The sequence below is a fragment of the Paramormyrops kingsleyae genome, chromosome 3 (genome assembly GCF_048594095.1).
Source record: "Paramormyrops kingsleyae isolate MSU_618 chromosome 3, PKINGS_0.4, whole genome shotgun sequence".
Taxonomy (NCBI): domain Eukaryota; kingdom Metazoa; phylum Chordata; class Actinopteri; order Osteoglossiformes; family Mormyridae; genus Paramormyrops; species Paramormyrops kingsleyae.
In genome coordinates, this window is record NC_132799.1 from 5,037,113 (window position 1) to 5,060,225 (window position 23,113).

Below are 23,113 nucleotides of genomic sequence, written 5' to 3' on the forward strand. Positions count from 1 at the left end.
CACAAGCCCAGCAAAGCACCAATGGGGTCAAAATCTATTAACATAAAATTAATTTTGGCGGCACTTGATAATTTATCATTCCTCCAGGAATATTTCACACATCCTGAGGTTGAACGTGGCACAGAGAGCCAGGCGTTGACGTTAACGTGCGTACCTGCAGTCAGAAAGGGGTGATTCCTCTAAGCCGATTAGGTATTTCTCTCGCCTGGCACCACCCCCCCCCCCCCACGCAAATAACATCTCAGCAAAGAAGCTGTAAGACAAAACAGCCTTTTTGAATGGAGCTAAGCTCCACTGGCCACAAAACAGGCCTGGGGGGGGTGGGGGGGTAAGGCAGTCGCTGGGAAAACAAGCACTGTGAGGTTCCCCCCACCCTCACTGCACTGCCGTGTGCACAGACTCACTGCCTCGCATTAATTTAACAGCACTGGTGCTGGGTCAGTAGGTCCAAGGTCTGTTAGGTGCTTTGTATCCTTAAAAAGAATAAACACTTTTTTCAAGACTGTATTAACAGCTGGGTAATGAAAAGAAAACCTATTCTTCATGGGTAGCTTAATGAAGTCATTTCATACGTGTACATCTTTGAAGTCTGTCACAGCTTAGAATCAAAAGGCTTAATTAATTGAAGACGAATTAATTTAGAACAGACGTGTGCATTAAATGCAGGAAAATAAATTAAAAGATTTAAGATGATGAATTGAAATCCATGTATAGAACAGGACTGGAAACTATTGGAAACTGTTATTATGAATTATTCCATATAATCCTCACAAAACTGATGAGTCTTGCTGGTCACATGGTTGCAATGCATGCACGTGACCTGCAGATGACCAGATTGACCTGTAGATGTCACTCTCCTCGCCTGCTAAACGCCCACACCCCAGTTTAAACAGCCCAGCATCCGAGCTGCGCAACCAAGATCTTACAGCTTTGATTTAAATAAAAATAAAAATGGATAAATAAAAGGTTTAATGGAATAAACTTTCTTGATGTATAAACCTTAGATCTGAAATCCTGTACCCAGAATTTCCAATGTGCGGAACAGGGGCAGACTTAGATTTCACTGCAAAATACAACCCTTTAGCTTGCAGGGAGCCCTTCAAAATTTTATCCAGACACTTCCATACAGCAGTGGCCACCTACCACTGACCCCACCAGACCAGGGGCGATTATAGGATTTATTTTAAGGTGGGGGATGCAAGAAGAACCATCATTCATACTGAAGAGTCAACCTTATCATTAACCAGTGATATGTTTTGAATCGATGAATGACAGGGAAGGGGGGACTCAATGGGCCAATCAGCTTTCAGCTGGGGGCGGTGCCCCCGTGACCCTGCTCCCGCAAACGGCCCTGCACCAGAACCCTCTACAGGGAGCAGTGCTACACCAAAGAGCGACAAGCAGTTTAACCAGAGGAAGATCTGATTCAGCTAATAAACGGCAGCAGTCTGGCAGCGATCTCAGCCCCTCTAATCAGGGACGGCCCAGGGGCCCGGGGCACCGGGCCAGGAACACTTAGAGCAGACAAGCTGCCTGACCAACTGATCACTAGATGTTCATGTGGCCTCCAAAAAAATCATGACAGGCTTTCAATTAATTACTGCTGTTGACCTCCTCTGACTGACTGGAGATTGGATTGGATTTAGTATCAGAGGAGGGGCTTGAGACACCACTCACACCAAGTTAGTCAGATCAGCATGAGGGGGGAGAGGGTTCACTGTAATGGATTTCATGAGGGCGGGGTAAGGGGTGGTTGTTTGTTCAGCTGTTCCTCCGGTGGACAAAACGACTGAATCAGGTGCCCCCCACCCATCCCAAGTGGCATATGAAAGGTGACTCCATGGAAGCAGAAATGGGGGGGGGGTGACACAGGACGGGGTGGAGGGGACTCCACCATTTAACAGCATTAAAAGGGTCTGTGGAACTCCAGGCAGCAGACGCAGGAACACGATTGGACAAAGAGGCCTTGTGACCTCAGAGGAGGGGGCGGGGGGAACGGTCAGGTGACGCCAAGGCTCGTCAAGGCACCCAAACCGCAAACAGCCAAAGCTACATCACTCTTAGCAGTGAGGAAAGCCCAACGCTGATGCTGATGTGAGGGCTGAGAGGCTTGAAGTTATGAGCAACAAATAGGGCATAAAAAACTCACCGAATCTACAAACCAGAGCCCAAATTACAGAATGGAAGCCTTCACACTGCATCATGATGTAGGACTGAGGTTTCAGGACAAAGCACTAAACACACGATCTCCACTGAGGTGTTAGATTTCACACGGCCTCTTTCCAGCGTTCCTCACCTTAACCCCTACACTCGCCGACAGGAATTAAAGGGCGGCTGTACGTTTACATGCGCAGCTAAGTTGAGTTACGGTTATAACTCGATTTAAACGCCATTTAAAATCAGACTACTGTCCCTGTCCCAGTATACATGTACAGGTGGGGAATCGAATTATTGACTGAAGTATGACTCCGCTGCAGTAGGTGGCGATATGGCTCCTTTCAGCCTGTTGGTACTGGCCACCCTTTAGTTAAGCGGTGAACTGGACAGCTTTACAGCGCTGTACATTTCGTACGTGCTGTATGTCCTCTGCTTTGCTCCAAGCTTCTTCTGTGTACCGGCTTCTGTTACTTCCGGGTGAAAGCCTGGGGGGGGGGGGATGGGGCTGTGGAGCATGCGCAGGGGGCCTACGCCAGTTTGAGTCCCATTGAATGTATACAAGCAGGAGTAAATCGACTGCCAATGACATTATATGGGCGTCTTAGTCCAACTTTGAAAAATCTGATTTAGTACGATTTCAGTCTGACTTACATGCTCTTTAAAAGGTTTTAGTTGGACGAACACAATAATTTGATTTTCTTAGTGTGCATGTACATGTACTGATTGTATTATCTTTGAACTATTTTTATTTGCTTCCGTCATTCCAACATCGATCACTCCAAAAAATGTTCATTTTTTCAGACTATTTCTCCTTACCATCATACCCCCCAAACTAACATTTTTAATCTGTTTCTCTTCCCATTCGCTAATATTTAACTTCAGATTCCTGTTCCCTGAGATGATTTAACCTGAGATTAACCTCGTTAGTCAGAGCAGTTCATCACAGAGGAGAAACTCTGGCTGGGTATCCCAGGGTCAGCGAATGGTCCGTACTTCCTGCTACTTTATTAATTTAACACCTTTTGGTTAATGAAGCAGACAAGTCTTCTGATAGTCTTTTGATACAGGAATATCAAAAAGTTCACGTCCAAAAAGGGAAACAATGAGCTCAAAGGCTGAGATCAGAAACGGGGAACCACAGATACTGGCGTTTGAACCACAAGGAAAAGTGCGTCTTTGCGATGAGACAGGGGTCCAAAGCAGCGTTTCATAAATTGATCAAACACTTGGATCGTAAAGCAAAAAACATTTAGGTGGGGGGGGGGATGCCTCCCCCGGTTAGAGGTGGAGGGTACCTAGTTCTGGTTTAGAATGAATCCCCTGCTGTCACCTTCATAACCCCTTTAGGGGCAGTGGGTGGCACTGATGGAGAACCCCCTACCAGACCCCCCACCCCCCACGCTGGTGGGAGTTTTACAAAAATGTTCTGAGGGCAGAATGAAAAATGATTGGTTCCAAGATTCAGAATGTAGAGCAGGTGGGCCCAAGGAAAAGAGGAGGCGGGTCCAACCAATGAGATGTCTTGGTCCCACCTCCTCTAGCAGCTTGGACCCACCTCTTCTACAATCTTCGATCCACCCCCACCCCATCAGGATATTTTCTCTGGAAAAACAAACAAAACGCAAACCTTTGAAGATAAGATGAGCACCCAAGTCAGCGCCCAAACCGCAACCAGGAACAAAATGTCTCTGACCGGTTCTCTGACCCCTACAAGTGGGATCAGTCCCATTCGGTGACTCCTCCAGCGGAGATGTTCTCCAGGAGGTGCCTCCACGCCCTGCCAAGCCCGCAGCCCGGAGGCAGGAGGAGCTGACAGCCATGCATGGATGGGAGTAATAGCCCATTCCCAAACAGCGGAACAAAGCGGGAGGGGGGAGGGGGGGTCGCTGCGGCCTGATCATGGCAGAAGGTTGCTTGACATCAGGGACACTGACCTCTTCCCACTGATCCCCCAGCCTGCAAACACCACGAGAGCCGAAAGCAGCGGATGCCATGGCTGTTATATGCGGCCCTGAGGGGGCAGCGAGTCCCGGAGAGCATCCCGACTGTCGGGGTACGGCGAGTCCCGGGGTGCATCCCGACTGTCGGGGTACGGCGAGTCCCGGACACCATCCCGACTGTCGGGGTACGGCGAGTCCCGGAGAGCATCCCGACTGTCGGGGTACGGCGAGTCCCGGGGTGCATCCCGACTGTCGGGGTACGGCGAGTCCCGGGGTGCATCCCGACTGTCGGGGTACGGCGAGTCCCGGGGTGCATCCCGACTGTCGGGGTACGGCGAGTCCCGGGGTGCATCCCGACTGTCGGGGTACGGCGAGTCCCGGGGTGCATCCCGACTGTCGGGGTACGGCGAGTCCCGGACACCATCCCGACTGTCGGGGTACGGCGAGTCCCGGACACCATCCCGACTGTCGGGGTACGGCGAGTCCCGGACACCATCCCGACTGTCGGGGTACGGCGAGTCCCGGAGAGCATCCCGACTGTCGGGGTACGGCAAGTCCCGGAGAGCATCCCGACTGTCGGGGTACGGCGAGTCCCGGGGTGCATCCCGACTGTCAGGGTACGGCGAGTCCCGGACACCATCCCGACTGTCGGGGTACGGCGAGTCCCGGACACCATCCCGACTGTCGGGGTACGGCGAGTCCCGGACACCATCCCGACTGTCGGGGTACGGCGAGTCCCGGGGTGCATCCCGACTGTCGGGGTACGGCGAGTCCCGGACACCATCCCGACTGTCAGGGTATGGCGAGTCCCGGACACCATCCCGACTGTCGGGGTACGGCGAGTCCCGGGGTGCATCCCGACTGTCGGGTACGGCGAGTCCCGGAGAGCATCCCGACTGTCGGGGTACGGCGAGTCCCGGACAGCATCCCGACCGTTGGGGTACGGCGAGTCCCGGACACCATCCCGACTGTCGGGGTACGGCGAGTCCCGGGGTGCATCCCGACTGTCGGGTACGGCGAGTCCCGGAGAGCATCCCGACTGTCGGGGTACGGCGAGTCCCGGACAGCATCCCGACCGTTGGGGTACGGCTGGCCGGCCTTCTACAAAGCACTCGGAAACTCACTAAGGCTGGTGGAAACTCATACTGAAATGCAGGCTTTATGAGAGGCAGCCGCACATAAATAAGCCAATCACAATCAGCCTCCCGCCCCCGTCTGGGTCCCAGACACATTCCAAAGCAGAACCATTTATTTGTGGGAAAGGGCCGGGGAGGAGAATCATATCGAGAGATATCAGCTTCCTGATAATACAAATCACACCCCCCATCCTGCCACCAATCACCCAAACTGCCCCTCCCCCCAATTGTTTTACTGCCTGGGGGGAGGGGGGGACCTAACAACTTCACTGGTGTGTGTGTGAGTTTGTGTGAGTGGGGGGGTTCCACAGCAAAGCCTCTCTATTACCATTCTAACATGGCTTTGTTAGTCACCCCAGCATGTCATGGATCTTAAAGGACCAGGCTTGGACAGACACACCCCCGACACGCCGTGGCAGGCGCCGGCGGGGCAGATTAGGCCAGGGGCTCTGGGGGTCCACGCCGGCCCTGGGGGGCCCCGTGGGGGGGCTTTATTGAGCTTAATTAGGAGCCCTTGGGGGTGGTGGCCTGGAGAGGGTGGAGGGTTTTGCCCTGCTGCTGAATGGGGGGCCTGTCGGCAGCCAGTGGACCATGTGCTCTCTCGCCGGCCGCAGCTGCAGCCCTGCACAGGCCCCACTTGGGGCTTCTCCATCGCTGCTGATCTGTGCCAAAAAGGAGCCGCGATACCATCAGCCCAGATTCCCCGAACCTCTGGCCGTGACGAGCTCCGTCCCAGGGACGGGCTCGACTGAAAGCAGGGCTCCCACACACTGCTGCTGGCTTCTCCAAGGCCGGGGCTGTGATCAACGTCAGACGGCAAAACTGTGGGATTTTAACACTCATTTACCTCATAAAGGAAGCCGCGGCGGTGGGGTGGGGGGTGATGAATGGAAATGCCAGCACACCGACAGATGTTTGGGAAACACCTTGACGTTCTGTTGATGTTTTGACTCCAAGAAGATCCGAGCGGACTGATGCAACGAGATCAGTTCCTGTGAGCCATTAGCGAGATGATGGATTTCTTAAACCGCTACAGGGTCACGACGCATTAACCCCCACCTTTCCTGAACACAATGAGACAGGGATTAACTATTAAGGCAAGTTAAGAGGGACTGGTTTAGTAGATACACGTTGCAGCATGCTGAATTGCTCCACCCAACACAGAAGGGAGGCAGCTCCTGACATTTGGGGTGGAGGAAGGCAGGTCATGGACCAATCAGAGGCCACATTTAAGTTCAGCTTGAAGATGATTGGTGGAGACTGTCCACCTGATCCAGGGAGTGGACAGAAGGGAAAGGTAGGCAATGGGGTTGGCAGAGAGACAGGCGGCAAGACTGGCACAGGTGGGGGCACACACACCCATGCCAGCACTGAGCATGGTCAGACAGATCCATGGTCAGACTTGGACGGGCACGATGGAGCCCTGCTAGCATGAATCTTTCATGAGGCCAAGCGGCAGCAGCCAGTAGCGCCCCCCAATCAATGAGTCTGCTGTCCGGCTGCAGCCTTGGATGGTCACAGACAGACCCCCCCCCTCTCTGCCACCACCCCCCGCACCCTGCTGGCCGAGGGAAAGGGGCAGGGTGAACATGGATGCCCCCGGCGCGACTCGCTCTTCCTCTGTCTGTCATGGGACTCGAGGGAAAAGCACGGCAAATAACAAACAGTCCTGCCAGGAAACAGGGAATAGTAGTCAGCACAGAAAAGGCAGGGATCTGCTGGCTGCGGGAGCGTGTATGTGTTTGGCATATATCTATTTTACAGGAGCGCAGCCGAGCGCAGCAGCAGACGCAGACGCAGACTGCCATCAGCAAGGTCCCAGCATGGAGCACGTGGCGGCACTTGGGATCAATAATGACACAGAAACGACGCTTCTGCTTCTGGAAAACCGATCGTCAGACGAAGCTCTGCCACCAGAGAGAGACGTCAGTGCTATGGACCGCGGCCGGGCAGGAGATCGCGAGCTGGTCCAGAACGGCTTGCTGGGGGGGGGTGGTGGTATTCCATTAGGGCTGCTTCAGCATTTGGGAACGCTGTCTGAACTGGCAGGCGCAGCCGGCGGTCAAAGTCCAGCTGTGGACGCCGCTGCAGACAGAGTGGAGCCCGCCGACCAGACAGGGACCACTTCCAAACAAGCGAGCCCTCAGACTGCTGGGGGGGGTGGGGAGAGCCATGTGACAAATGTAAAATAAATAAATAAAAACAAACCTATGAGTCGGGCGACCCACACGACCCCCCCCCCAGGCCGATGGAGCAGCCGCTTCATTACTGGGACGCCAAACCAGACTGGTTATGAAAGGCGCATGGCAGGAAATCACACTGGAGCCTCCTTCGGGCTACATTCTCAGCACACACTGTTTGTTCACTGCCTAGCGACTCGCAGAGGCCCACAGCACACAGTGTGGGGGATATGCGGAGGTGCTGTGGCGATGCAGTGGCTAGCAGAGCACACAGTGTGGGGGATATGCGGAGGTGCTGTGGCGATGCAGTGGCTAGCAGAGCACACAGTGTGGGGGATATGCGGAGGTGCTGTGGCGATGCAGTGGCTAGCACAGCACACAGTGTGGGGGATATGCGGAGGTGCTGTGGCGATGCAGTGGCTAGCACAGCACACAGTGTGGGGGATATGCGGAGGTGCTGCGGCGATGCAGTGGTTAGCACAGCACACAGTGTGGGGGATATGCGGAGGTGCTGTGGCGATGCAGTGGTTAGCACAGCACACAGTGTGGGGGATATGCGGAGGTGCTGTGGCGATGCAGTGGTTAGCACAGCACACAGTGTGGGGGATATGCGGAGGTGCTGTGGCGATGCAGTGGTTAGCACAGCACACAGTGTGGGGGATATGCGGAGGTGGCTAGCAGTGGCTAGCATCCCCGTGTCTTTGTGGGGTTTTCTCCAGGTACTCCAGTATCCTCCACAGTCCAAAAATACACCGAGGTTAACTGGAGTTTCCAAATGGCCTGTAGGTGTGCGTGTGTGAGTGAACGGTGTGTGAGTGCACTGCGATGGGTTGGTGCCCAATTCCAAAGAAAGAAAATGCATTTTCAAATAATAACAATAATCAAATAACAAACCCGTTTCATAATTTAATCTAAGAAATACCAGCTGCCTCAGATATTTGGCTACGTTCTGGCTAACTTCTGGAGATGGACATGGAGGGCCAGAGGTGACCCCGATACAGGGCAGCTCTGCACGACAAACAGCCACAGCAGAAATGCACTATTCAGCCGCCCTTCAGACGGGGTGCAATCCTGCCACAGAAGCAGAAATAAATTTAAATTAAATTCCAGAACACGGGACTGAAATTCCACCAGTTATGGCTCCTGCTGCATTATAAAGGGGCTTTTCTCCCTTGGTGTCACAGGAGCTGAACAGCCGACGGCCACGAAGAAGGACAGACTAGACCCACTAGACACACCGACCGACACCAGTCGTTTCTTTAAGCGTCCGCATTTGCCGCAAGCCTGAAGCTCTGGGATGGCGTGGTGGTTTACGCTCGTCCCACCAGCGATGGCTAAACGGTGTTCATCACCCGCTCCCCGATTTTGGGAAGGATGCGACTAGCCGGAGGATGTTCACCACATCGTAAAGAGAGGAGTCGCAGCCCAGAAATGATGGAAGAATCTCTGTGACATATAATGCTCTGTTATACATCAGTGCAGATATTAAATGCTAACGGAGGAGCCTCGTTTGCTTTTCGTTCCCCACGGCGCCTGCAGCTCCACGTCACACAGTGGTAACTGGGCATTTCTGGCCACGAAGGGGGAAGCAAAAGTATGATTTTCAGCGCCCCCCCCCCCCCCCCCCCGCGCCAGCGGGAGGCCGTCTGCAGAAGACGTGAATGTCCATGCCTTACCACAGCGGGAGTGCTAATCCCCCCCCCGCACCCCCCCACGGAGCAGCAGCTGGAGAAGGTCCCGGCTGGGGGGAGGGTAGGGTAGAGGCAGCAAACCCGCCCCAGCTTCCTGAGTCTGGCACGCCACCCTGCGATGTCACCCTGCGGCCTGCCGGAATCCAGGAACTCACGTATTCCTTTGTTGAAGGCAGTCTGTCACTGCACTCTGATGGGTCTCCCACTTCATAAATGAGTAAATGTGGCTTAATAACCAGCTTAATAGCAACTCACAATGCAGAGGAACACATGACTCAATGCTCTCCTCCTGCTTCCAACTGTTTAATCCTGACAGAAGGACTCAGGCCTGAACTGGGAGGTGTTCAATCATGTGAGTGATCAGGGGATCCTACGAACTGAGGATCAAAACAGGTACCAATACCTGGGGTGTATATAGGGGTGGGGCCAGAGGGGCACCATCCCCTGTCACTTATGGATTCAAAACATATCATTGGCTAACGATAAGTTTGGCCCCTCGGTATGAATTACGGATTGGCCCCTCGGTATGAATTACGGATTGGCCCCTCGGTATGAATTACGGATTGGCCCCTCTTTATGAATTACGGATTGGCCCCTCTTTATGCCATTCCATCCATCAACTTTCAGTAGCCACTTGAACTATTCGGGTTCACAGCGGTCTATCCTGGAGGCTACGGGTGCAAGGCAGGGAACAACCCAGGATGCCTTAAAAAAGCCTTTAAAATAATCTTAGAATTACCCCTGATCACTGTTGGCCAAAGCAAGCCTTTAATCACCACCTCATCTCCAACCTACAAAGCTTTCTTCAATGTCCAGCACATGGCCAAAATATCTTTAGTATGGCCAAAGTATCTTTAACTAAGATAAGAACTAAGATGACATTAATGTCATCTTAGACCCATGATCCATGGGTAATATGCTGAGATGAAATTATTATCTTGTTGGTTATAGTGCAAGAAAACAGGGGTAAATTGCATAAAGATATAAATATGAAAGACATTTGAACACTGACAACCTGACAATTGAACGGTAGTTGTTCCCCCACCCATCAAAGTAAAGGAAGAAGAGATCCCAAAGGGATCCCAACAGTTACCATGAAACGGCACCACAGCACAACAGTTTGGCAAGACAAACCACAGTCTAACAAGACTCATATCTTCAGCGGGATGGAATAGTGAAAGCAAACAGTGACATAAAATCAAGAGGAAAGCCTGAAAATGAATGAGGCCTACAGCATCTCTCTGGGGTCTACTTCTTACACGTCAATGGCTATAAACACCTCAGCATCTGAAATGGATTCCTTTCACGGGATTATCAGCGGGGAAAAAAAAAAATGAAGACCAACGGGGGCAAGGCTGACGGTCCCTCAATGGGTCGATTAATACTCATCATCAATGGCTTCAGCTCTTCCCACGAAAGCCGCACTCTCAAACCGCAATTTGGGAAGACGCTCATCAGCGTTATAGCGTTTAAACCATTTGAATTTAATTGCATGAATAATTTAAAAAATGCTTAAATAAAGGAGCTCTTCTACATCCGCATAATAATCACGGAGCAGGTTGTGATTTGTATGGAAAGTGGGACGTTTCATTTGAGATAACCGATTCCAAATGAAACTTAAAGCGCGGGTAATGATGACAGCTCTTGTAGAGTCACGCGTCACATCAGACAGGATTTTCTGCAGATGTGAAGAGAGGGCAGGCGATGCAGCCGCAGCAGAGAGGAGAGGCGTCATCCTCGGAGCCGGGCAGCTGGTCGTCCTTGGCTCACTCCAAAACAAATGCCAAAAAACTGAGAAGAACCAGTTTGCTGACTGGGATTGGCCACCTTTAACTCTCCGCTCTTTTCTCTGAGTCTTGTCAAGACCTCAGCGTCAGACGTTGCCCGGCCTGTTTTGAGGCGGCAGCATTGGCAGGGAATGCATTTTCCTTTTTTTTTTTTTTTTTTTGGGGGGGGGGGGGGTAGGGGGTTTAGACTTTCATCCTCCTGTCCTCCTGCTGGGATGAAAAGACTCAAAACAAAGCAAGCATAATGTGGGCCCGGAAACCCTTTACTGGAGAACTCATTATGGCTCGGGGGGGGGGGGGGGGGACTCTGACAAAATGTTGAAATCTAGTAGTTTTCCACTCCTGTTATATGCCTTTATGGAGGCATGACAGTTTAAGCAAGCAAACCTAGCATTTAGCTTATTGTACCAAAGCGCTGATCACTGCTTGCTTGTAATAATTACTTGCCGGCAGATGTATGATTAGCGGAGCTGCTAACCTCCATTAAGGGGTGCAAAGGAAGTCTCTGGAGCTTGGCACTCCACTGTAGGTGTGACAGTTTCCTGAAGTTAAAGTGCCCATCCCCCCACCTCACAAACACACACACACACACGCACACACACACACACACACACACACACACACCTCCCCCTCACATTAATGCTCAACTGGGCACCACAGACAGGGAGAAGATACAGGCCTGTCACTGACCACAGAATCAAACTTCAAAACCAACTGATTAATTAAAACCTCAGCTGCTCATCCATAGAAAAAGCTCTTGGGAAATTCCCTTCGAGGTCAAGCGTGACAAGAGAAGTCAACTACAGTTCAATCCCTAACCGTGATCATGCTTCCAGCACCACAGTGAGTGTCTGGGTCCAAGTGCCAACCCTGAGGACTAATTTCCATTATAGAAAACCCGGCCCAAATAATGTAGACACTAGAGAACCACAGGTTGTGATGTGTTAGACAGCTAGAGACCTACCCCCCCCCACAATTAAATTCATTGGTGCATGCCATGGGCTGGGAAAAAGGCTCCAAGAGCCATTCGGGCGAGCAATCACAGCAAGAAGGCAATAACCATGATTCTTTCCCACCAGCTTGATATTGTGAAAGACAGAGGAAGCGAGAAGAGGAGATAATGGGTTCGGAGCGGAACGTTCTGGAACACTATACCGTGCCATATCAAATGCAAATACCATGAACGAGTGCAGCCCCTCTGCCTTAGACCGCTTGCTGTGCCTTGAATGATGAAGTTCCAGAGTTGACAAGTTACAAGACATGCGCCAGTCGAGCCGTCCTTCCGACGATTCAAAGCGACCTCTACAAACAGGCCCTTGGCCTAAAGACGACCATGACTCCAGCAGATATTTGGCTACATCCAACAAAATAACTGGAACATTATTGAAATCGGAGCTCCAAAGGGGAGCCTTGAAGCAAAACCGACGGACTTTAGGAGTTTGTAAAGAAGCGGTGCACTCAGCCGTCCCTTTACATACCATCTCTGTCCGGTCTCGTTCACGAACTCCCACAATGCCCCTACTGCTATCCAACAGTCTCGCTAAGGAGCTGAAGCTTTGGCGCCAAAGAGATGGCGTTGCTCCAGGATGACAGGAGGGAAAATCCCCAGGGAAAGGAGAGGGGAGTATAAGGAACCCACCCCCCCCCCCCCAAGGGTTAGACAGAGCAATCGTTCAGTCACAATCAGGCATTATACAGGAAGAACGAATCCTTCAGCAGTGACATGAACCCGTGATCATGGCAACACATCCTGCATGTCACAAAAAGGTAAATGACATTAGCCTCGTCCCAATGGCAGAGGCAAAAGCCCCCAAAACATCCTGTCCCTGAGCTGAGCTTAGCCCAGCTTGGGATTTAACTGAAGGCCACCCGAACAATAGACCAGGCAGTTACACCTGTCATCATGAACAACGTTTGTAATGAGAACCAGGCATCGGTGCTCCCCAACCAACAGAGTGTGGCCCGTCTATAGCAACACGGAGGAAGCCCATTGTGTGGGTGCTTTGATAATGGTGTAGAGAATGGAGGGCGGCATTCTTACCCAGCCGGCGGGAATATCTTTCAATGCTCAAGGCTCCGAAGATGCCGAGGAGAACTGAACTCCATCCATTTAAGGATAATAATCAACAGAACATATTTCAGCACACAGTCCATGGTATACTATTGGACAATCAAAACCATCAGCGTGCAGCAAGACTGGCAGACAAGCCCAAGAAACACAAATGGAGAAATGAGAGTCTTTAGTATGCAGTTACCAGGAGGGGAAAAAGTATGTTTTCTTACAATAGAAACTGGCGACAGAGGCTCAGTACCGCAGACTTTAAATTACTGACTAAGCTAGAGATCATGCCACAAGCATCATCGCTGTAAGGGCATTAACCTCTCAAGCCCATATTAGATGTCTGGACAAATCTAACCGAGCTCTGAAGAGATGTGGGTAACACAATGTAGTTAGGAGGAACAGGAGTGCAGAAAGACAGGTAATAAGAAACAAGCTCAGCTCATTTAATTAAACGCAAATAAAGCAGTCAATCGACCCTTAACACTTACCCCCATTCCAGAAAACTCACTCACTCACTGCCAAGGATGCAGAGGGAAGACCTTATGAAGCCTGCACAGACCTGGGGGGGTGGGGGGGGGTCATCGTTTCAACTAATGTCACAGTCATTGCGACTGCATTTTAGCCAAGGTGTCAAGGGTAGCCTTGAAGGGCAGTGGGTCATGGTAAACATGGAAGATTTCAAACTGCCGATGAAACAAATCGAGCTCAACAAAAAGGTAAATTATCAAGGCATATCTACTGTGCTTGGAGCTGCATGGCTGTGGGGACAACGTGAAAAGTCTTGCTCCAGTTGCCAACCTTTTAAATTCTTCAGCAAGTTGCTTAGATTTAAATATCACAGCATGAATTGTCCCCACGACCTCAACCAATGGAAGAATCCTGGTACTGAAGTTTTCAATGATTTGAGAGATTTGATTATACTGAAGTCACTACTGGGCAGGGTTGAGGCCATTCTTGAATGCATTCATCAATTCCAATCCAAATCAGGAAATGGAACTGGAGTTGGAATTTAAATCTCCCTGAAATTCAAAACAATTCCAATGCCAAATCCAGTTCCATTTCCCGATTTGGATAGGAATTGATGAATGCATTCCGGAATGACCCCAACCCTGCTACTGCGATCATGCAAAGTCAGAAAACCAACCTGCAGAAATACGTTTGTTCGGGAATGCAGCTGGACCTCAGCCAGCGTCATGTTGGCATCACCAGTTAGAATCAGTACCAGATTTAGCATCCCATTTGATTTACCAAGTGTTGCTGTCCTTCAAGGAATAAGACTGGGTTTATCCGAGTTAAAGCAGGACTGTGTACCCTGTTGACCGAACTTGTTCAATCCCTCACAAGAGAGTCATTCTAAAGTTAAAAGCAAACATTTCCCAATTTCTTGTTTTGGAACAGAAATGAGAGTCTCAAATGGCAGACTGTATGCCTAGGAACAAAACCAATCACCATCATCAAAAGAAGAGCAAGAGTAAAACAACATCATGCTCCCCCAGCTTGCCAGAGACCCAACCACCCAACAGACCTGATTTAGGAAAACAACTCACCTACAATCAAAATTTCCAAGAAACGAATAGAACCACTCATCCTTCTTGTGTCACGATTAAACCAAAACGACGTGGCTCGTTCATTACTTAATTATAGCTGTTACAGGCTGGCAACCAGCAAGGTGGAAATTTGTTAACTGGTCCAGGTTGGTTCCCAAAGAATCCATCTTCTTCATGTAAGAGCACACCTGGCGAGCAGCTGTGCCACGCAAACAACTGCTATTACTTAACTGTGCTTACTCACAAATAAATAAATAAAAATGAAATAAAAATCTGGCCGGGAAAACGAATGGCTAGGAGAACAAAGTCTGGCTAAATTTGCGGAGCAGAAGAGAGAAGACGTGGCCAGCTGGCCTGTACACAGCACCCTAATGAAGTCATTCTTTCTTGGGAATCTCGGGAGAGGAGGTCGTGCTGGCTGCATCCCAGGTGGGAGTCGAGAGCAAACCAGCCTGGGATTGAGGAGCAAAACACGGCAGGCATGAAGGCCCATGGGCTGGGAGCAGCAACACATTCCTGTTCAGCTCTCCTACGTAAATGGATGCCAGTGAAAAAATAAATAAATAAAAACACCTCCCTACATCCTTTCAGTGGAGATGTCTCTGTGACATTAATCTGAATTATGGACCAGTCCACTAATCCCAGACTGGGGGAGAGGTTGATGATCCTTCATGTGATATACACAGAGAGTAGAAACATCTTCATACAGTAGCATGTCACACGTGTCAAGGAAGGGCACATGCAAAAGGCTCTCCTTCCCTCAAGCATTCAGGAGCACAACATCAAAACAGGGAGGAGGGGACTAGCGCTGAGAACGGGGGACACGCGGCTAGCAAGGCATGTTAAAATAGCCAGAGGCTCAGTGCAGTTGACCACTTGACAGATTAGACTCCCAAAAATCACAGACAGTATGACTGTACTGTTGGGGCAGCAGCCTGCAGTCAACATTACAATAGGAAGGGCTCTCCATTTTGGCGAATTTGACCCAGCACAGAGATTGGGAGGGGGTGGACGGACCATAAGCCAATTGCACCGGGACACAAAGTCATCTCCCCAGAAGCAGCAGGCGTATAAGCCATCCAACTTCTGGCACCGACGAAAGAAATACAATGATGGCGTAATTCATTAAATACCCAAAAACAATTCCTGGCACTGGGGTGTCCCACATCCATAAATGCCCCCGAGTTAAAAAAACGCAAATTAGCTTCCCTTCCTGCGTGGATGCCAGGCCCCCCCATTTGCTCATGGAGCTGCAGGCTGCTCCCATTGTCAGTGTGCAGAAGGTCCCCCGGTCGCTGTGCACTAGGCACCACATCCGGAACAACAAGCTGCCAATGTCAGCCTGGGTCACTGCGCTAATTCCGCAATTATTTCGATTGCTCAGAGCCCCAATTCCCCATTCGAACCTACCCTTAGCTTAGCATCTTACCGGTTCTTTTGGCTCATGCATCACTTGCAGATGATAAAATTTAGCATCAGTTCATAAAACATTCACCTGTACGCCCTAATAACTGAAATTACCCCACGACCAAACTTTCATCATTGTGACGTTTGCAGCAGATTGCTGATCGCGGCAGTACACAGTACGGCTCTGTTTTGATCCCCTCTGCGGGCTAATGGGCCAACCTGGAAACAGAGGAGCCCTTTGTGACTGAGAGGCGAAAGGGCAGCTAAATCCACAAACATTTCAAAACCGGGAGCAGGGAGGGGCCCAAAAATGTTTCGGTTGCTGCTACTTTCAGTCTCTTTTTCAGTGTCAGTCTCGGTCGGAGCTGCACGACAAACCAGAGGCAGCACAAGGAGCTCAAGTGAATCAAGGACGCCGTAAGGAAAGGCAACTGGAGTAGAAAATTCACCCGCTTTTTTTCTAATCCCCTTTATCTCTAGAGCACGCGTCCCAGCAGGGGCACTGGGGGCGCGGGGGGGGCGGGAAGCAGATAGGTGGATCAGGAGGAGATGGAATCTCAGCATAATGGAAGCAGAGAAATGCTTAAAAAGGCATCACCTTAGGGGACTTTAATTTGCAGGTTGTTAAGCAGTGCAAACAGACAAGCCCAGGAGCAACCAGCCTGGGCTCCAGTGGCAGGTTTGCTGCGAGAATCAGGTTTATACACTTATAACGCTTATATTTCCACTGAAAATTCCCTATTTGCTTTATTAGCTAACCTGTTGAGGTGCATGAATTATAGAAGCCTTTGTTTCCACGCGAGATAATGACCATTGATTACGTTCCCGCACACGCAGCCCTCGTTCATCTTATCACTACTGTGCATTAATCTAAGGCGATTCCCCCACTCCGTGCTCATGCATGAGGAAATGAACAGATGTCAGACTCGGAATCTTACTTGAATACAATGCGCAGAAGGGAAAGGGCGACATGGGATAAACAGGATTCCTGAGGCTCGGCTTGGGGAGGGGGGGGGGGTCCTTCCAGGCAATTCGGCCAAGTAAATAAACAACTGCCACCAATTCCCAGAGCAAGCATTTGATAGCAAGGGGACAGTCTATAGGCTGGGAACCAGTAAGGAATCGGTAATGGGAAAAAAAGGGCGCACTGACCAGCTTAAAACAGGAACAAATGTGACCAAGGAGCCTCTTCAGCTCAGAACACAACTCAAAACATCACAGTGGATCACAACCAATCCAGAAATTCAATATACAGTTATCATTAATTCATTTCCAGGGGCAGTAATTATAGTCTCTTCCTTTCTTCAGGTTACTCACATCTTCAAAATTGGGAAGAATTCTCTGCTCTTCATTACGGACAAGCCTTTTCAATTCCACTCAAATGAATTCCTGACTAATTCTAAATCCATGCATGCAGCTCTTCCTCAAAGATTACAGTGGAGCCTCTGAGGAAACTGGGAGAAAATGTAGGTGCATCATAGACATTCTGCACAGAGATCTTACTCAGTCACGCTGTTAAGATCCTAGTAGGAAACATCCTCCAAAAAGGACACTCAGGGGTGAAGAAACCTTCCGCAAGTGTCTACGGGAAAAACACCCGCAGAGTTCTTCATAATGATGCCTCACACCATGTTCCTTTGTTACTAGGGAACTAGGTCTGTACAATTAACCACAGGAAAGCAAGCCACACACAAACCCAGCCAGCCCATTAATCGCCACGTGAAGTACGAGCAGTTTCGATTCAGCACCCCGGTGAAAGGGCAGCGTACAGCCACGACCTTCCCACCGTCATATTTACCACTTCGAGCTTTTCGCCCACCGTATTACAGAGGTCTTACATACACACAAGACAAATATGGGTCATATTTTAATACCCACCGAGTTCAAATGCAGAGAAAAAAAACACACAAAGGAAGTAGCATTGATGGATCCTACAGGGGATACATTCAATGGAGCAAACTATAAAGGAACAATGAAGGCATTACAGATGGAAGGCAGGTTATGTAGCACTTTAAGGAAGCCGCCTTTCCATTCTGCTGCTGAGGCTGCGCTCTCCCCCCAGGACCAGTCACAATAAACACAACAAAGGAGGGAGACGATTCCTTAGGAGGCGGAAAGCACGGGAGGAGGTGAGCATCTATGCAGAGTGTCGCTGACCTCTTTATCTTCGCGGCCTTTCAATACGGAGAGACACGTGCAGAGGCGCGCAGACACACACGCCAACAGACACACGTGCATGCGCACGCGCAGACACAGGCACTGCCCAAAGATTTGATTAATTATTAGTCTGCTCCGTGTCCTGTGCCGCCGAAACCCTGCACCAGGCAAGAGGTTAGAGGTACTATTACTTTACAAAAAACAAAAAACAAAAAAAAACAAACATATGGTACCAAGTCCCTCGAGACTGCATAGCCATTGCCGTCCTCTCTCCAAAATACCAAAAACACCACAAAAGAGATACTTCTGCCACATTCTGGTTTTGTGCCTCCCGCGATAACAGCTCACCTATCGGATGCGTCTTCAGTGTTACAACCTAAAGCAATTTATTTTAAACTTCTGCACACAGAAAATAAAATACTAGAGCCCACTTTGTGGTTCATTTTCACCTTACTCAGCTTCCACAACTGTATCGTGTCTAGTTTCCCGTAAGCCGGGACTGCGCCACACTATGGACGGAATGCGTACAGCTCAGCTGACCGACCAGGTGAGCTTTTCAGTCAGGTACTGCTGTCCATCCCGTGCCAGGGGACTAGCCATGAGCTGGCCGCCTGGCTGTCGGCAGCAGACTATGATAACCTTCCTGTTATCGTCTTCCACTCTGCATACACTGTCGTGCAAACTTTCCGGGAGTACCGAAAAAAAACACCGATTTGTTCGTGCTCCCCAAGCCCCAACGCATAAACTTTCACTGACGTCACTTTATACTTAATACAAAAGTGCAGCATTCACATTCAGCTAACTTCTGCCGTTTGATGTAAAATGGCTTAAAGTGCGTTTTCAAAACTCAGGATTCCGTCGTTCTGAGCATGGGCATGTCATCGCATCGATATCAGTTCCAAAGCCAAATATTAATGCTTTCTAACCTTAAACACCCGTGATGCTGCGTGATGAGAAAACCACAGGAATAGCGCTTTACAGACACGTCATAATTCGAGGTGTCATGTACAAGGGGTGAGGGGGTGCAAAGCAGGGACGCACATGTGTGTCACCGATCTGCGTTTCTCTCAGAGACGCATAGTTTGTCGTAGCTCCTCTTAAAGATGTTCGCATGAACCCGTTATAGTAAAGAAAATACAAAATGGAAACAGTGGGGGGAAAGTTACATTTGAGTGTTTCGGGATGGATTCCGATTGTGTAACTTCCATATTCATTAACAGCGTAAAGTTGCCAAGCAGTTCCTCGAGGTGCTTCTGATCATAGATGCGTTATGTGAAGGTACTTGGAACGGGGCCCTCACGACACAAAACTGCCCCCCGAATCGGGGCACGGCGCCGGGCTTGGCTGGGCTGCTCATTAGCCGGCTGGCTCACCGTGTCTGGTCAGCGGAACAAGCGCATCTAAAGCGCATGTCCCTCTTTAAACCGATCGCCTCTAACTGTGCCGTCCGGGGGAAAATACAGTATATTACGGATGGTTGTTTGTGTTTATTTGATAGTTTGCGCCCGCTTACCTTCAGTGCAGAGTACGCCGACTAGGAGGAGAACAGTCGCCGGAGCGGGCAGGTAGCGCACCGTCCTGCCGCTGGAGCTGCCGGAGTTTCTGTAGAGCTCCCGCCGCTCTCTGCGTCGCTTCCGCAGCAGCTCCATGCCTGCGACCAAGTCTTTCCCAGAGTGTTAAAACACCGAGATCCGGCGTCGGTCACCGGGGAAGGGGGAGGGCTTACTCTGCGCGACAGCCTATGATCAAGGCGCGGAAGTATAAAAAAGTCCCCGGTGTCTGATCTCCGGGACGAGTCCGAGACAACAAACGTTGGTTTCTATAGCGATTCACCCACAGCCTGTGGAGTTTGGTGTTAAAATATGGGGACAAGCGCTATTCCACGTTCATTTCTCCAAGTACGGTTTCCTCCTTGGCCAGTATAATGTATAATGATAATCCGAGCGCTCAGAGTGACTCCGTCTCCGCACCAGGACCCGCTCCAAAGACTCCCAGCCTGCCGACTAATTCACTCCCGCGATCCACCACACGACTTTCACACACCGATCTCTCTCTCCTTTCTTTCTCCCTCACTCCCTCCCTCCTTCCACTCCTCTTTTCGGCGTTTCCGGTGCTCAGGGCGCACTAGGTGGATAGATGGAGAGACGGAGCACTGCTGCAACCTTCTGGCGACGAGACGAGACTGTTACCTTTCGGGTTCAGCCCAGGCACCCGAGCGCACAGCGGCGCATTTCTATAACGTACTGCGAGATATTCAACTTTTTCCATCATTTAACATTGTGCATCAAATAAAACGACCGATTCTGAATATCATTCAGGGTTATATATTTTTCTATATAAAAATCACATTTAATCAGTATCATACGGAATTTAAATGGGATATTAATTTCTGTGCACATAAACGGGGAAAGCTGAGCTTATTGTATATTCTGTAAGTTCAAGTCGGAACCACATATGTGGTCAACGCAGCTCACCACAAAACCACGATGTTCTTTGACCCAATGCATCAGGGCCCAGTAAACACGTTGAAATAATTTGCTAAAATGAAAGAAACGTTTAGGGAGAATCTTCAAAGCTAAGTCCAAATGTTGATCAGATTTTCTGAATGAGTCCTTGCCAACATGCTGACTTGGCAAATGCCATGACGAATGTACAAGACTTCAGATTGGGGTAAATCGGGAATAATGTTTCAATTCATGTGGCAAAATCCATTGCCTCACCACTGATTCATGAGCCTTTACTCTGAGCATTCATGAACATCTTACACATAACGTTTGAAAAGCCCTAGATGTATTACGGCAATTTGCAGCTTCTGAAAGCGAGCTGTCGATCCCCTTTAATCGCTGATCCTTGTGAATTTCCATTCCCGGACTCATAATGAATATCTTCGGGTTTTCCGCCCGTATTAGCGACCCCACGTGAGAGGACATCGGGGCTTCTCCATCTGCCACCGTTGGACCTTTCAGATGTGTGGGATGGCAGCACGTCCAGCTGGGCGGCGCCTGTAACGACCTCAGCTTGGGGCAAACTGTCGCAGGTTTCAGTCTGTGGAGGCGTCCTTATTATTGTACCTTTGAAATCGTTAGCGGAATTGCTAGAATATGATATTGTATAAAATGCACATAAATGTGTCATGCATTGCCACATGTTTAGCCATTGAGCTTATGAATATAATATAATTATGTATAGCTATTCAACTTACTAGAAGGGTAGGCTAGAATGATGTAGTATAGACTTCAAGGTAACCTATAGATGTTGTATATTGACATTGCCGATTTATGCGGCAAATATTGCAGGCAAGTTTTTTGTTATGATTGTGTGTGTAACGCAGCATATAGGCCTACTACCGTACTCAGTGTTTCAGAACCTTGCTTCAGAATTAGCTTCTGCTTCCCAGCTTGTTAGTTATGCATAAGTCGTCTGGATAATTGGACCACAAGCATTCCACACCTATATATGGCAGAGAGTGAGGATGATGCAAACTGTGTTCATCCTAAGAGCAAGAACATCTATGTCAGCAAACAATAATCTTTACTGGTGGTTTCGGCATGCAGCTTGGTTAGCCAAGACGTCTGAAAAGCATGATCAGAGACTTTCACAGCACTGCATAATGATATCATTTAGCTCAAACACAAGAGAGCATTAAACGAAAATAAACATTGTGTTCTGATCCTTTTCCAGACAAATATTTTAGGTCAGAGCCTTTACATAACTTATTTTTATTGAATTTTAAAAGGTTCCAGTTCGCTGAGGTGGCTATATCATGCTTTTAAACTCAGCCTAGTGGGGAACCACTTTGAAGTCTTTAAAAAGGTATTACATCATACAAGCTCTTTGGGACTCACTGAGAGCCAGAAATCAAAGAGGGAGAGGGACATCTGAGAGAATAGCCAAGTACCACGAAGAGTGGCGCTTTGCAGCTATAAGACGCAAGCTTATGTCCGCATATTTAATTAAGCAAGGCACTCTGTCACATCCCATCTGCTAATGAAGCGATTTGCTGGGGAAAATCACCTCCTGTAGCCGTCCCGTTGGAAGAGTCAAGGCGAGTGCACTATGGGATGAACCTTGAATGGGAGATGCTGGGTCACTAAGCCCAGTTTTGCCTAGAGGGATTTCTAGGAAAGTGGATACAAACTTCATCTTCCACTCCAGCAGAGGGTAAGAGGCACCTTGGCAGAGAGACACCCCCAGAAACGCAATGGGCGTCAGGGCCAAACGGAGGAAGCCTTGCTGACTGAGTAGCCGGCTGGCCTGCCGTCCCAAAGCCTTTGCCAACAAGATCATTTATTGCCAGTGACTAATTAACTGTGAAAGCCAGATTTCCCACCGCATCGCCTTACACGTACACGGACGCGGGTGCACCAGTGGCCAGGGAGTAGTGTTTCCATGGCAACGATTACTAGACGATGATCGGCTTGGACATATTTTACATCTTATCTCCCGTGATGGCGTTCGAGGTGGCGGGGGCTGCTTGGGGTGTCTTCGGTGCACAGAGTGACAGGCAATTAAGAGTCAGGAGCTCAGTAATGCATGGGGGTTACTCAGTCAACGGTGAAAGCAGCACCCTTAAAGTAATGGTTGATTTACTCCATCATTGCTGTGGTTTTATCGGCACGGTGGCAGCCCTGAGCTCATGCCTACATCACAGATGCTTCTTTTGCATGTTCTGATGGATGGTTTTGTTTGAGACCTTGACTTGAGGTCACAGCTTCCACTCCATCATGGCCCAGCATGCCTTAGGAGGTCCATGGGAAGGATCCATAAATGATGAGAAGGTAGGAGAAACAATATCACACAGAGCAACAGACCTCTGGAGATTATGAAAGGATATCCAAATTCCAACACTCAATACGAGCCACATAAGCCTGCAGTCCTTTCCTCTCCAGTTTGAGCTGGAGATAAATGGAAATCAGTCGCACAAAATGTAGTTTTCGTCACCAGGTGCTTCCTTGATAACGATCTTCAATCAAAATTTATTATGCTTCGTCGCTGTAACACCTTGCTTTTCTCTGAAATGTGGATGAATAACGAGGGATCAAGACTGAA

General features: G+C 49.6%; 1 protein-coding gene across 1 annotated transcript in view; it reads right to left on the bottom strand.

The window, feature by feature from the left end:
* The window catches only part of ptk7b (protein tyrosine kinase 7b), a 55,643-nt gene extending 35,533 nt beyond the window's left edge, over window positions 1-20,110 (bottom strand). Inside the window, exon 1 of the mRNA XM_023796370.2 lies at window positions 19,578-20,110. Within this exon, the coding sequence (XP_023652138.2) occupies window positions 19,578-19,713 (136 nt within the window). The 5' untranslated portion in view covers window positions 19,714-20,110. The remainder of the gene's footprint in view (window positions 1-19,577) is intronic.
* Window positions 20,111-23,113: the final 3,003 nt, after the last annotated feature.